The sequence below is a fragment of the Squalius cephalus genome, assembly GCF_949319135.1.
Source record: "Squalius cephalus genome assembly, chromosome: 4".
In the NCBI taxonomy this organism is placed as follows: Eukaryota; Metazoa; Chordata; class Actinopteri; order Cypriniformes; family Leuciscidae; genus Squalius; species Squalius cephalus.
Window position 1 is genome coordinate 45,630,054 of NC_137125.1, and position 16,468 is coordinate 45,646,521.

Below are 16,468 nucleotides of genomic sequence, written 5' to 3' on the forward strand. Positions count from 1 at the left end.
CCACCATGAGGAGACCTACTTCATGTAAAAATAAAGCAGCTTTTATTAGGCTACAGATATGACTGGAGTCTTCATCTCATGTTAGTGTACAACGTTTTGAAAAAATGTTTTAAGTACCATTCATTTCGATTTAGTTCATCTATGTAATCTCCCATTTAACACATAAAATTTTCAGCATTCTCAGTTGTTGATTAGCTAACACATGGGTTGTGGATAAAATATGGACCTGTATATAGACTGGGGTAAGTAACATTTGTTACACAAACGTGTGTGTGTGTGTGCGTGTGTGTGTGTGCGCACGCGTGTGTGTGTGTGTGTGTGTGTGTGTGTGTGTGTGTGCGCACACGTGTGTGTGTGTGTGTGTGTGTGTGTGTGTGTGTGAAAAAAAAAATTGGTTTCGAATTTATACTCAGAAATTGCTAGTATTAGCACACATAATTATAAAGACACCGCAAGTAAAACATTGAATTAAGCATGGAATTGTGAAGTAGAAAGACTGAAATAGTATTTTTTGTAAAACATACTTCAATAATCTCTTGTAAAACCTACTTCAATAGGTTTAATTTACTACTTTTTTACAGTGCATATTTGTGATACATGCTCTATGCTCAGTAATCATGCAGATGTAATCAGTCACTCATTAGTGTGTACACAAGCCATGCTAATGAACGCTAGGACTGATTAGCTATTAATTAACAGCACATCCGCTGGAATTCAGACTGAGATGAGTTGGCCGTGGGAATTCGTACACTGCTAAATTGCTTATGTTAAGAGAGACACGAAATTGTATTTTTATTTCCACCGTCACTGCACCTTGCGTGTGTTCTCTTACAAAAATAACACGTTGCCTGAGAAGGAGATGGAGAGAAAGTGCCATGCACACCATAAACCATAATAGCTGAAAGCTAATTCATAGCTGGGCCAAGGGATTATTTTGCAGCAGCAGGCTGGAATCTCTTTGATGAGGCCAGCAGAATAAAAGCCTAACATATGGATCTGATTAGCACAGGCGAAAATGATTCTTTGATTCATTTCTGCACGAGGACCCAGTGCTTGTGATACTGATGTTATAGTGTTATGTTTTTAAATGCATCCCAATCTGTCTATCAGCTAAGTCTGGATGAATAGGGCAACAGATTTTGGCTTTCACATCAAAAAGATTGGACTTCGTTGTAAACTTTTATTGACCCACATTTAGTGCATTAATACACGTGAGCCACGTTCATGCGTGTTGTATTAGTGGCACGTGAAGCTGATATATGTTAAGTTCAGTGGGAGGGTGATTTGTTTAAGACACATTATCACGTTAGCGCACATGTATGGAACGCAAAGTGGAGACGGGGATATGCGCTTTCTACGTGCTCAGATGACAATAGGAAGATGGAAAGCTTGGTGGGGAATACACAAGGAGAGATTACAGATTCTTTAACTGTAGTGCTGTTAAATTTATAGCGTAATGACGCTATAAGTTCACATACTGGCTTTACATGGTTTCTAGCTGGTAGAAACTAGGATCTTCGCCTGTTTCAAACTTGTTTAGTTGGTTGTTCATCTACTACATTACCTGAAAGTAGGGCATGTGGGCCCAAGAGGTCAAGGTTAAAAAGTTGGCCTATGTGTGCATACTATTGCCCTAAAAATTAGGACAATTAAAAATGTATTTAATATTACAACGTAGTTCTAAAATGTATCTTTATTTTGACTTGCTCTATCACAGCAGTGGCTTGAAAAGTTTGCACACTTGTTTATTTACAGACCCATAAAACCATCATACATCTTATGCCACTCAGGTTTAAATGTAACCTTGGACTTGCCCCACCAGCTGCGTTTAAACTACCGCACTGACGGGAACCAAGCACAGAGATGGCACAGATAGCCAATCGCAACTGGAGCGTACTGCTACAGCCACACATCCAGACTGCAGGTATGTGTGCTGAGATAAGGAGCAGTGGCACTCGCTGGCCCGTTCCAGCAACCCGGCTCAGGTATGCTGGGAATGTAGCAGAGAGTAACAGAATAAAGACAGGCAGCCTGTAGATCTGAGCTGAGGCTTCACTGAAGGCCATTGGTGGAGGAACTGAGACGTTCTTGATTTTTGTCTCTTAAATAAATCCATGAAGGTAAAGGAGTTTAGATAAACCAAACATGTAAGATGGGTTATGTAAGTGTGTGTTGAAGGGCCAAAGAGTTATTGGAGCTAAAGTGTGAGCAGTCCTATCCAATTCTGCCATTCCTGCCAAGTCTCCTTCAGGACACAAAGTTTACTTTCAGGAGACCTTGTGGGACTCCATTCTTCTCCAGGCCCCGAGCATAGCGAAGCGGAGGGAGGAAACAGTGCAGAGATTATAGCAACCCATCAAAAAAAAATATTCTGCTCCATTCCAATGCGAAAATGAGCAAGCAATAATAGCTGATAATAGCAGTGTTATGCCTGAGAGTATCAGTTATTTTGCTACTATTCCACATTAATGAAACAACAGACAATTTTATGTTGTGAAATGAATAAGAATTTGAATCTGATAATTGGAGGAATAGACTACATTTGTTTTATCTTGGATTAAACAAATATGTGAAATATGTCTGGTTGCATAATGGTATTTACTGAAAGAAATCTGGAGACTGGTTTTGGCTCCTCAAAGCTTTGGTTTGTTCCTGTTACAAATTTCCCTCCTTCCTTGTATATGCGCAGGAGAACAAATCATTTATGTAATAGTCCTCATTACTCATGTCTTCATCTCTTTTTACACACAAGATAGCTGTAATTGAGAGATAAGGGATCATGTACAAAACAGTTACACAGCTAATCACCAAATAAATACAAACTTGGAAATTACATTGATTTGAGTTGAAATGAAAGATTTGCCTGTAAATGATCTTAAAGCTTCCTATAAGAAAAAATTGTCCGCTTCAATGTACAAAAACAATCAGCCAAGCAAAATGGCGTAAAATGCAACAACATTACAGCAATATTAATACTGAAATCGTCTGATGATGTTGCGCTAACATTGATAATAACTGAGACACAAAATGGCGGCAGTTTAACAATGAGTTCAGGGGTAGGCAAGGCCTTGAAGGATCCTTCTGTTGTATCCTTTCACATTTCACTGCATTTGAAGGAGCCTTCAAATTGGGACAGCCTTTGTCGCGCAGCGGTGACTGATTCGGCCTTCGAATGAGGCCTTCAAAGGATGCAGCCTGGTTTGTCGGATCTACGCACTAGCGCAGGTTAAAACCTCATACTTTAATACTATTTATAGTACCCAAGTTAATAAAACAGGCTGTGTGACTACGAGGAATGATTACATCAAAATGTTCGTCCGTATGCAAGTTCGAGGGACTTTATTTAAATTAAATATACACCTGTTTAGCTATTATACACCTGTATAGCTAACCCCTGGACCAATCAGAATTAAGTATTCCAAAGAACCGCGCAAAGACGCGCACCATTGGCTCTAAAATAAATCATGTTACTCGGGATGTCATTCGTCGACACTTTGTCTGTCCTGCAGAGGGTTAAGTACTGGTTTTGAAAGTGTGGCTAAATAAGTGTCCAACTGTTTGGACCATTGTATGTGTATCTGTGGGTCAATGGTTGTTTATACTCTCCTCTTAAAGTTGGCCTACTAACATACAGACAGATTTAAACTACTGATTTAGGTTATGTTATTAATCAGCTCCTCCTAGCATTCATCAAATCTATCACACATGATAGCATTATCTTTGATAAACGAAATCAAGGCATATTCATTTCAAAGTGATCAGTAGTTATATTTTTCATACTTCATCTACACTTTTGAGAGGTAAAATCACTGTTGGCAGTGTTTTGAACACTTAAGGGCACTTAGAAAGAACATGTATGGCCGACTTCCATTTTGTCTGAATGCCAGTGACATCCTAAGTGCACTTCTGGCATTACCGAACAACTTCTCTGATCCTGACCACTTACACGTTTCATTGTCTGTTAAATGCTTAAGTGGAACATAAGTTTAGAAATTAGTGTCTGGCACCTCTGATAGAAGGGGGGGGGGGGGGGGGGGGATATTATCATGAAGAGATGATTTTTAGCTTTTTTTTTTTCCTAGGCATATTTTTGTCTATTTCAGAAGATTCACCTCCAGTATGTTATGTATTTGTGCAATGTATTAGTTCATTACACTCTTAAATACTCTTAAAAAACGTTGGCTTTTGCCATCTATGGTTACATGAAGAACCTTTGACATCCATGCAACCTTTTTATTGCACTAAAGGTTCTCAGTCATGGAAAAAGGTTCTTTATATTATTCAAATGTTCTTCACACTAAGAAGAAAATGGTTCTTTTAAGTACTGTTCACTGAAAGGTTCTTTTGGGAACCCAAAATGGTTATTCTATGCACTGTAAAATAAATGATATGATCACTAAATGTTTTTACATTGCTTTAACCCATCAAAATAAGTTAAGCAATTTAATGTAATTTAAGTTGAAATAACTTAAACATTCAAGTTGATTGTACTTAAAAATTTAAGGCAGCAACGAAAACCCCATTTTGGAAGCTTTACTTTCAAGATTGCGGCTTGAGCTAGAAATGTACTTGCAGTTATTGTGGGGTTTTCTTGGATTTCTTCTAGTTTTCATGGTCTATAGCTCAGCATTGACGTGTATTCTCAGCTGTCGGTTTAATTGTGGATAAGTGTGTCATGACCAAAGCACTACTCTTTATAGTTAAGACCCTTTTGACACATACTGCTGGAAAGAAATGAGTCATTGGTCGGATTACATTTTCTAGTGGTGTAATTTTCCAAATTGCCTTTGACCCCAACTATAATCAACATTTAAAAAAAAAAAAAAAATCAGACTTATAAGTATGAAAGGATTTTACCAGTGTGTGACATTTCTTAGCTCCATTTTCAGACCAGCTTGGCATACATGCCGTGTTGTTGTATATAAGACTCATTCAATCAAAGTACAGACTTGTCAGCCCTAATCAGGCATTTTTATTGGTTTCTTCAGAATTCAGCTAACAGTTCATGGGTCTCTTACTAAAACCGGTGATCTCATCACAGAGAACTGATAAATGTGACATGCTTTAACCTGATTATTTTTTTTAAGTGCAGTTTCTGCATACCTAGCCGTCATAAAACTGAAAAAATACTGGACGTAAGGAAAGTTTTAGATTATTTGATATTCTAAAAACATGATTATGCTTAAGTGAGTTAAAGTTCAGTCAAAGTAAGATTACTAGTATGAGACTATGGTATCACAAAAGTTTGATTGTAACTTGTAAGGTGCTGGTATGATGGATGAGATGAAAGACAGTATTTTTTTAATAAAAGTCAACATTTTTGTCCAACTTATTTGAGCCTGCATGGAAGTGTCCAAACAATTCCCTTCAAATCCCATGCAACATGTTAGCACCGTAGATTCCTCTAATCTCCGGCCAGTATGTGAAGCAGGAGTGTGCGCACCTGGGCTAGGTGTGGGTAGCCCTCATTCTGTGATTTTGATACTGGGACAGTGTGTTGTTTCTTGTTTGACCTTCATAGGCTGGTTCATTAATTCAGTATGCAGTACAGAGACAGACACTAGTCTGGGACTGAGAAGATGCTCTATCCTCATCTCTTCTGTTTCAGTTCATTTCTCTTCAGCAGTTTGAGGTCTAAAAATTAGAAGAATGTTTGCTCCGTGTAAAATATTCAAAGAGCTTTTGGAATAATTTGTTAATATGTGTTTGAATGGAACATAAAGAGTCACCAAAAACATGTAGGAGAATGTCAACTGTGCATCTTTTTAGTAAATCAGATTTCTTTGGTGTGGCATTTGAAACTAGGTACATTATAATGCACTTTAATGCAATAATATTTTTTTAAATTATGCTTTTTTCCCACTATGAGAAATCCATAGATTACTTCATTTATCAAAATTGACAACTACTATATATATATATATATATATATATATATATATATATATATATATATATATATGTGAGCTTATTTTTATTTTCTTATATTTAAATAGGAAAACTAGACACTAAACATTTTAAAAAGACCTACCTACACATACAATATACAGTGCGCATGTACAATATAATATGTAATACAATATACAGTGGTGAAGTAGCGCCCTCATGTGGAAAGGGAAAGATTGTTTGAGAGAAAGGAAGTGAAATGGAATTCAGTATGAAATTATTTTAAATATATGCTTATTTACGTAACAGCACCAAAATAAATGTTCATTAACAATATATAAAATAACTGTAACTGTTGAATAAATGATGCAAACAATAAACATTTAAAATAAAATAATGTGTTCAAATGTGCTGCTTTAGGCCTACTTAACTATTAATATCGTATTAATAATATTACATGCTAAATTAAGTGCTAAAAGTGTTTTAAGATAACGTTCGGCGTTAACATTTATGCAAAACGGTGTTGTTTAAAGGTTTTTATATACTTTTAAGTATACTTTTTCTTTATTGATTATTTATTTATTTTAATGGTTTCTTTACATGTTTTCGGTTTCCTAATTTTTATCCTTTGTTTTCGTGCTGACACTAATCATCTGCCATATTTAAAAAAAAAAAAAATTATTCTCTTGGCGTTGAGTAATTTTTGTGCCATGTCTCTGTTATTCTAAGCAATAATAGTTCATAATAATGCAAACTATCAAAAAATGACGCACAAGACGCGAACTGTACAGTACACATCTTACGTGACGCGACGCAACATAAACACCGCTTTGCTAATTGGTTGTTCCAGTTTTGCAGCGTCGCGCGTTTCCAAAGTGCACGAAATGTGAGTCACGTTGCTTTGCATATTACAATGATTCCAGGAAGCTTTTTTAGGTCGGCTGTTTCCTCCTGCACCTACGCCACCTTGTTTACCTTGCTCTTTCAGACGAACTTAGTCTATTAAAACGTTTCTTAAAGGATTCAGCTGTACTGAGGTTTATGTAGGATCATGAGTTTCTTGTACCTGAAAGGTGTTGTGTTTTTCACCTTCATACCTGTAGTGCTGAATCTCAAACTTATGGATAATGGGCTCTCTCTGAACTGTACACAAGAGGTAAGATAATGCAAAAAGATCACCAGATACCATAAAACGTTTAATAGGCCTATGTTTAATAGTCTCTATGTGTTTATTTAGACATCTGATATTTGGCTTTTTGGGGGTTTGAAGTTTTAGACTCATATTTGTGTCATCCATTGTTGTTTTTTTCTCTTTCTCTCTTCAGGAAGTACAATGTAACGCAGAGTTTAGTAAGTGCTTGTCTTTTTACTCTCATTGGAAATGTTTTATTATTATTATTATTCATATTTTGGATTATATATATATATATTAACTCATGGTTTTAATAATTTTGCCCCCACAGATAATTGCATGTATAAAGAATGGCTCACTCCTTCAGATTTTACTCCCAGCGGCCCTGATGATTTAAAAGTGTATGTTGATGTGAGAAGAAATATGAAAGATGATTGGGAGCCAGTGATTGTGGCAGAATGGAAAGCAAAAGATGACGGTGGGTCACTTGTTGTAGGCGGTGTCTGAGTTTTCAGATTAGATTACATTATCATTAGATATGTTTGTTACATTATGTGAATATGAAGAAATCCATTTCAATTCCTTGCCATAGTAAAACAAATTTAAAGCAAAGGGACACTTAAATTGAATGTTTAAACCTATATTTTAGTTTATTAAAAGCTATGATAACGCTAAAACTTTACAATAAGGTCCCATTATACCATTACTTAATACATTAACTAACATTAATTAACAATGGACAATGCATTTGTTACAGCATTTATTAATCTTTGGTCATTTTAGTTAATAAAAATACAACTGTTCATTGTTAGTTCAGGTCCATGAAAAATGTTAATAGATAAAACATTTATTTTAATAATATATTAATAAATGTTGAACTTAACATTTAACTGTGATTAAAAAATATTGTTCTTTGTTATTTTATGTTAACTAATGTTAGTAATCTTAACAAATGGAACCTTATTGTAAAGTGTTATAACATTTTTAAACAGCCATATTTCATGGTTTTTAAAAAGGATCTTTATTTTCATTTTGTCTTTTCAGTAGGTATTTATAGATTGTAGTCATCAAGTTTATTAATCGTTTTTTCTTTTCTTTGTTTGCAGGAAGCATAATCCATTTGAGAGGAACAGAGCTTAGTGTGATGAAATCATCCACCAATGAACGTCTGTGTGTTCATTTCAATTTCCTGCAGAAATTTAAGTCCATGAGAAGTGATGCCGGTGAAAAGGCAAGACGATTGATCGATTGATTGAATTATTATTTTTTTTTCACAGATACTGATATATTATCTATTCTATTTTAGTGGTCTTTTTCTCTGGATAAAGTTGTGGTAGATCCAGGCAGTAAATATGAAGTGACTGTCTCCAATCTTCCCAAGCCAAATTTACAACACACTAGTTACAATGTTTACCGAACAGTTGATGTTCCAGGTAAGTGCTAAATTAAACAAAATTCCTTGCTCAAATCTACATTACAGTTTATATTCAGCTTCAATCTGTAACCACAGGTTGTGACGATCCTTTGATGCGAACGACCAAAATCTGTTTTGAGAGAGGTGAGAGAAGAACTTATTTATAACTGGTTTACCTTAATCAAATAGATAATACACATAGAAACCACCTTAGTTCAGTATTAAAGTATGCATGCGCATCTAAAAAAATGAGATGTTTCTCTTAGGGGAAACATGGCAACCCAATATTACTGTGGGGAGGACTACAGGTCTAAATGGCGAGGATATTCTGTATGTTGCGTTTAATCCTGGACAGAATGCAGACAAATACAACGTTTTTGTGAAGTGCAGTAGGGACCACGTAACGAAGACTCTTTTATGTAATGTAAGACATTTTATCTATGGATATTTAAATATATGTAAAAGAACAAGGCTGACTATTTTAACTCTTTTAGGAGAGCAAGACGTTAATAAATGTGACATATGGCCTGGAGAACTGGCCACGCACATGCTGCAATTTCGATGTTCAGGTGTGTAGGCCTAAACGTGCGCTAAATTAATGAATGAAGTAATATCATTCTTATATGCAAGGATCTTGATATAAATATTGTTCTTTTCCTATTTAGATCCAGCCATATTTTCGGAAGTGTGCCAACGACTGTCGTCGAATAAACCATAGTTGTAACATATGTGCCCCTGGTGTGTATGGAACGATTTCACTTTTTGAACTAGTAAGAAAAAAATACAGTAACACGTATAATGCCTCTTTAATCATTTTATGTATGTTCCTTAGTAACACCAAGCCCTCCCGAGAACAACTCAGGACTTTGGATTATTTGTGTTGGATTATGCCTCCTAATTTGTGGCATTGTTGTTTTTGCCATTTATTTGCGCCGCAGGAAACCAGGTAAGCAGTGACATGTTGATGTTTATCATGTGTGTCACAACACTGGCAGTAACTTCCTGTGGCTGTAACTTCCTGTGGTTAGCCACATAAGCAGTGCTAGGAGGACTGAAACAATAAATCTTATATGCAGTAAATGATAATTTTCAAGGTTTATCCGTGTTTCTAATTTTCAAAATGTATTTTAATACAGATGCAGAACAGAAACACCTGAAAAAAACACCTGTAGAACCGCCAGTTCTACCCGGCCCACGATCCATATTGATCATCTACTCCAGAGATCACCCTCTTTACACAGACATAGTCCTGAAGCTTTGCGCCTTCCTGCGGGCTAAATGCGGCACTGAGGTTGTGCTGGACCTACTTGACGCGACTTGGCTTGGCACCATTGGCCGGCTGCAGTGGATTGAGCAAAAAAAGCGACACATCGACCAGACGTCAAACAAGATCTTGGTCCTCTGCTCCCGAGGAGTGCAAGCCAAGTGGGGGGCGATCTGCGGAGAGCCTAGAGTCCTCCTCCGGGAGGATGTGTGCTCGCCGATCGGTGATATGCTGACTCTCGCCCTTCAGCTGATTACACCTGATATGCAGCGTCCGGCTTCCTACGGGAAGTATTTGGTGGCTTACTTTGAAGATGTATGCAGCGAAGGCGATGTGCCGTCTTTGTTTGACATTGCGGTCAAATACAAGCTGATGAAGCATTTCGAGGAGCTTTACTTCCGTATCCTGGATGTGGAGAAGTATCAGCAAGGGACGGTGCACTGTATCGAGGGTATTGGAAAAGAAGAGTACTTCAAATGCCCCTCGGGCGAAGCCTTGAGGAATGCGATCGAAGCATTCCAGGTGCACCAAATGAAGAATCCGGACTGGTTTGAGAAAGAGTGCGTGACTAGCGAGGAGGATGTGAGAGGAGAAACAGATGCACTTTTTGAGGTGCCCATGCCGCCAATATATGAATTAGTGCCGGTGTATAACAACGGACTCCCAATCCTTGTAAAAGAGGTGGACATCCATCAAGACACACAGAGCGTTTGCACCGTAATTCCCCAAATTCATGAGAATCCTGAAGAGTCGCCCATAATGATTATTAATCCTAGAGTCCAGCCACATAACAGCGAAGTACTTTCATATTATCCGGCAATAGAAAGTCCTCTTGAAATACCCAGTATGACACCAGTGGACCCACAAATCCACCCATATCTCCTTGCCGAACCAGTACCATTGGAAACCTCACATCCTCCTATTGCGTTTCCAATGGGAGAATTTTCAGATAATTATCTGAAGGACAGCAGATTGCGCTTTTTAGTAGCACCTCCACCCTCGATGGAGGACAGCTTCCATTTATATGGAGAGATGGACATGTCCCAGCCAATGGAGATGGAGGAAAGTGAAATGGAGGGAGCTTCTGAGACGAGACCATCACGAGGGTCCGATCAGGGATACGGTTCCAGGTATTCCACAGTGAGAGAAGACCCCAAGATTAAGGAAGACCTAGCCAAGTTACAAATGGAACTTTTCCTGAAAAGCCCCATCTCTTCCAGTTTCTGCAACAAAACAATGGAGATCTGAATTTCTTCAGTGTCTTTTGGCTGTTTTCTGATTTGATGTGTGCCGTGGTGTGCTTGAAAGTTCTTGAACTGTCTATGGTTGGTCGTCACTCCTAAAACATTTGAACGGAAGGACAATAGGAAATAGACTAGATGGATAATGAGTTCAGTTATCAGCCGTTTTATAAATGTTTCATCAATAACAAATTGAAGACACGAACACAAAGGTGTGATAAGTTCACTTTTACTGTGGAGCAGAACAAGTACCTTGTTAAACAGCATGATATAGAACAGCACACCACATGATTAAGGATATGTTTAGCTACTGAACACAAGTCTAAGTCATTTGGTTGGGCTTGCAATGATACATTTGTCCTGTTTTTCATATTAATTGCTCAGACGAAATGTTTTGTTGTATTATATTGCACTAGAGTTACTTTTTTAATAGTTTATTCCAGTTTAACAGCTATAACCATCTACTATGGAAGTTTGTGTATACTTTTAAATGAGTAGATGTCTTTGGTAATCTTCTGTTGTGTGCTTTTTACTATAATTTAGATAAAGAATAACTTTATTTGCTTCAAATTTCATCCGACTTTGGACCTCAAATTACTTTTTAACCAATTTAACTAGGATACTTCCAGACCCTTGCAGCTGTTACAGTGCAAATAATGTCTTATGTAAACATAACAGTAACTTAACTTGCAAAATAAAGCCCTTGCAAGAAAATCCTCTGTAAAACATTGTGGATCAATAGAGAGAGGTGGGGTTGGAAGTCGATTTCCTTGTCAAAAAAGGTTATGTAATATGTACATACTCTAAAACCTGTAGTTTAAAAAACATGCGTAGTATGCAGTGGTATATATTTGTCAGGTTAAATACTGCACAATGAGGCACAAAAAAACCCATAATGCACTTTCGGCCTGCATATTTAACACATTTAGCTCACCCTGTACCCCAATCCTCAAAGCACAAGAGTAATAATATGTTAGAATAAGGATGCACAATTGTTATTAATTACATGTTACACTAGAATATAAAATACTCTGCTGTTTTAACTAAAAGTGACAGGACAAGTTTTCTTACTGTTCAGCCAAACTGTTGATAATTCACCCTAAAATGAGTATTATGTGACAAATATAATTACTCACCCTCAGGTCACTCTAAACCTGCATCCATTTCTTTCTTCAGAAGATATTTAGAAAAAAAAAAAAAAAAACCCAACATTGTTTTGGACCCCATTGTCTTCCATTATATGCACAAAAACAAAATATTTGTTCAAAATATATATTTTTTGTGTTCCACAGAAGAAAGTAAGTCTTGCAGGTTTGAAATGACATGAGGGTGAGTAAATTATTATTTTTGTGTGAACTGTCCATTTAAGGTGGAAAATTTGACTGAGATTTGGCTTTGACATATTTGTTCAGGTTTCTGGTGTAATTCTTAGTGTAACTAAAGAGCTTTGAAATATACATACACAGATGCACTGCATGTAGATTAATTATATAGGATTGTGTCCTCTCGCAATCTGTCCATCAGCGCTATCACAATTGTATTGGTTGGTCCAAATGTTAATTGTGAAAATCATACCTCATTTACTGGCATGAATAAAATAGCATCTGGAATTGAGCAGATAAACCAACTGGTTCATGATTTCAAACATGAGGTTCTGTAAAGAGGTAGCCTTGTAAAAACTTATGATGGCAATATGGCTGGTTGGGAGCGGCAATGGAGTTTGGTCATTAAAGATGGATTACAGTTCTCCTCATAGATTCTATGCTTAGCCTATTAACATTAAGGAACATCACGAATTTGTATCATACACCGTTCGGCAGTTTCCAGTCCAAAGTACCATTGCCACTGACACAGTATTTCAAATAGGAAAGGACTACATCACATTCACAATTTGAAGTGTACACCAAGCCTAACAAGTCACAAGGCATATTTACACTTTTGATAAGTGCATTTAGGAACATCTCTTGACAAGGTGTCTGAAAACACTATAAACATCTATCTACATTATAGCCTACTAAATTGAGGACATTTTTACATAGAAAATAAATTATACAACATTGCACTTATAACATTTCCTCAGTTGAATAGTCCTCACGTAATTAAAGTGCCTCACAAAACAAGTGCAAATCAAAGATTCTCGTATCATCAAATAAGCACTGGTTTACAGTCACATCCCAATACATTAAGTATATACTTGCAGAGGTCACAGGTGGGAATGTTTTTCATTGGCACGTTGAGTGGTTTGGTTGTAGCACCTGTTGAGAGTGGAGGAGAAGGGATAGTACACCCAAAAATGAACATTTTGTCATCATTTACTCACCCTCAAGTTGTTCCAAACCTGTATGAGTTTCTTTCTTCTGTTGAACACAAAAAAATGATATTTTAAAGAATGTTGGCATTACAGTGGACAGTAGTCAATGGCCAATGTCAACTTAAACTGTTTGATTACCAACATCATCTTTTGTGTTCAACAGAAGAAAGAAACTCATACAGGTGTGGAACAACATGAGAGTGATTAAATGACAACATTTACATTTTTGGGTGAACTATCCCTTTAAGGAGAGGTACTGCGGGCATAAATGTGGATTTAGGTTGGATTTGTCTTTTTGATTTGGCAAAATTTTCCCAAAACATCTAAAATACTAGCTAACATGTTTATAAACATATTTTTATTTTATAGGCCTATCATCTATACAATGTAAATAATGTACGATCAGTTAGCTGTTTTTGGGAATGTCTGACACAAATGGCATTTTGCATGTAAGCAAAACAAAATATTTCCGGATTTGTACAGAATCCTACTTTTGCTTCCTATATGATATTGTAATTGTCAGTGTTTTTTTTTTTTTTTTAATTTTGTAAAATAAACAGACAAAAGAGTCAGACAATGAACAACCACTGAGTTAATACACCTTAAAACTGTTTCTATGTTTAGTTTCACTTGTTAGGCCTATATTTTGCACACCTGTGTAAATGTAATAAGGTGACGAGTAACGTTAATTTGCATATTCATCAAAAACGTAAGGGGCGAGTGAGCGAATTATTCCGTTACCTGCAGGGAGCAGATTTGTTAAAGGATTTTTTTCTCAGTAATTTTCGTCACAATTAGAAAATATTTATTTATTATTTATTTGATTTTTAATTATAAAATAAACTGATAAACAGCGACAGTAGTTTTATCTATTTTATCGCTCGCCGCTGACTGTTGCTATGGTTACTTCCGTTAGCGAGAGCGTATTTGCTAGTATTTTGTGGTTACTGTACTGTTAAGCCACCTCATAATTGCACTTTTACAAAAAGGTAAAGTACACTTTATTTATTGGTCAATTTTTATTTAATTTTAAATATTAAGAAAGGACGTTAGCACCTGCAGTTACCTCCCCTTAAAAGGGCTGATGCACACTGTTGTAGGACGTGGCCTCCGGTGAGCGTTAGTCCTTAATGAGCATCTACGACTGAGTATTGACAGCCAGCGTGTTCACATAACCGTGGGGACACATGTCGTTTTCGGAAACGCAATGGGAGAACTGGGCTGTGTTACCCCCACGTCCACGTGCAAACCTCCGGACACCTCGTAAGGACACGCACTGCTCAACCAGCTCCAGGCACTTACACCCCAGGAAGAAGATGTTCTTGAACATGAAAACCGATATGGGCATTTTGTAAACAAAGACGAGGAAACATCTGACCACCAAGAGCGGTGCGTTGAGCAGAACGCCGGTGAAGAACCTCGCCCAAATCCAGCGACAGTTCATCTCCGAGGCCGTCAACTCGTAAAGCCAAATAACCGGAACGCCCAATGCGATGAAATACACGGATATGACCGTGTACCTAAGGTATATGTTGGCGATTTCGTTTTTAAGGACCAGTTCCACCAGAGTGAAGCTGTCCAGGATGTCTAAGCAGGTGCTCATGAAGGAGCCTTGGGAGTGAAAGCGCGTGGCACCGTTAGGGTCTTCAATGATGGAGTTGATGAGGCAGTAAAGCAAAGGCGCGCAGAGCAACATGGTTATTTTGAACCCAGTGACGCCAAATGGCACCTTCAGGGCAATAAGATCCAGGATGGACGTTTCCAGAACGAGCACCACTTTCGGGGTGGACGCGATCACGTAGATGAGCCATGCTAAGTACGCGAAGGTGAACTCTCCGAGGTTGCACCCGAAGATGGAGCTCTTCTGGTGGAAACCACAGGCTCGTTCTCGCTTACTCCTGGCGTTTTTCATGAAGAAGATCGCCCATCCCGATATAACCACCAAATCCGTGGCTATCCACGAGCACCAGTATAGATCCGTGAAGACGATGAGGTAGAAATCCAACATGCCTCCTTGCAGAACGAGCACGAGGAAGCACAAGATCTTATAAAACAGGTTCTTCTTAGACCTCTGCACGAACAGAGGGGTGGACTGCATGAATTCGCTCGATGTCATGGTGTAAGACTGAGGCTGAGCGGTGGCAGAGGAGACCAGGGGCTGGGAGCTGCCCTCCTCGAGGTTGGCACTGCCGCTGGTGGTCTGCGTGTCTCTCCTGGACGCGACGCTTCGGATGAACAGCAGCTGTCCGTTTTCTGGTGCTGAGGAGACAGGTGAGTCGGGCTGGGAGATGTCTTTTATGATTTCAGCAGTCATTGTAATTCATTCCTTCTCCTCCCGACTTGTTTTGGCTGTGCTAGTGTAATGATAGCCGTTCAAGGGGGGCAGAGGAAGAAATCCCGTTATGGAATTCCGTTGGATTGGAGTGCATTTACCCAATCCCTCCAAATAAAAACTGATAAATTATGAACTCAAGTCAATGAATAAAATGACGCTGAAGTTCATTGAAAACACGAATTAATTTTTAAACATCATATCCACGTTAAAAATTATAGTAGCCTACTGCATTTAATTTTATTTTAAAGATTGTGAAAGAATGGTTGGGAGGGAGCATGAAGAATAATTTTCACACATTTCACTCTGAGTCCAGACCTTAAATTCATTGAAAGTCTTTGGGATTTGCTGGAGTAGAATTTATATTGTGCTTGACTCTTGCATTGTCAATACAAGATCTTGACCTAAAATTGATGCACCTCTTGATGAAATGTATTAAGGTGCAAGATGTATTAATTGTCATTTTTATCATTTCAAGTACTTTTTTGCTAATGCACAATATACTTGGTGAAAACATGGTGAAACAATATTTCATTAAAATTAAAACGTTAATAATGCTGATAATCTATGAAAAAGGGGCATTCCCTGAATAAACATTATTTTGATTTGATTTGTTTTGGAAAAGATAATGTAGATAAAGTAAGGATAATGTTGATGATATATTATGCTTTTTCACAAAGCAGCTTCCATAAAAATGCTAAATAAATCAAATGCAAATGGCCTCTCCAAAGCGGTTCTTTTATAACAGTCACATTTGTCTGATGATGTGATGTGCATTCAAGCATGATCACTCACAGAAGCCTGATGTAGGACATCAGAAGCCTAGTATGAATTTTATCATTTATCCATTATTTATCTGAGTTATTAATGTAGGAGAGTCAGAGCATT

General features: G+C 37.5%; 2 protein-coding genes across 3 annotated transcripts; one reads left to right on the top strand and one right to left on the bottom strand.

Annotated features, from left to right (window-relative positions):
• Positions 1-1,846: 1,846 nt before the first annotated feature.
• Positions 1,847-12,557, top strand: il17ra1a (interleukin 17 receptor A1a). 2 transcript variants are annotated; one of them, XM_079868663.1, is made up of 12 exons: positions 1,847-1,924; positions 6,990-7,042; positions 7,212-7,236; positions 7,350-7,496; positions 8,125-8,249; positions 8,325-8,451; positions 8,529-8,576; positions 8,699-8,856; positions 8,927-9,001; positions 9,098-9,170; positions 9,265-9,378; positions 9,569-12,557. In XM_079868663.1, the coding sequence occupies exons 1-12, from the start codon at positions 1,864-1,866 to the stop codon at positions 10,942-10,944; spliced, it is 2,382 nt and encodes a 793-aa protein (XP_079724789.1). In that variant the 5' UTR covers positions 1,847-1,863; the 3' UTR covers positions 10,945-12,557. The 2 variants fall into 2 exon arrangements, with proteins under 2 accessions (XP_079724789.1, XP_079724790.1); XM_079868664.1 differs by having other exon boundaries at positions 1,848-1,924; positions 8,930-9,001; positions 9,569-12,551.
• A 512-nt stretch (positions 12,558-13,069) lies between these two features.
• tmem121b (transmembrane protein 121B) lies at positions 13,070-15,607 on the bottom strand. The gene is made up of 2 exons (XM_079868667.1): positions 14,769-15,607; positions 13,070-13,192 (listed from the first exon to the last, which is right to left on the bottom strand). Exons 1-2 carry the CDS (start codon positions 15,560-15,562, stop codon positions 13,141-13,143), a joined length of 846 nt encoding a protein of 281 aa, XP_079724793.1. The 5' UTR covers positions 15,563-15,607; the 3' UTR covers positions 13,070-13,140.
• Between the last annotated feature and the right edge of the window lie 861 nt (positions 15,608-16,468).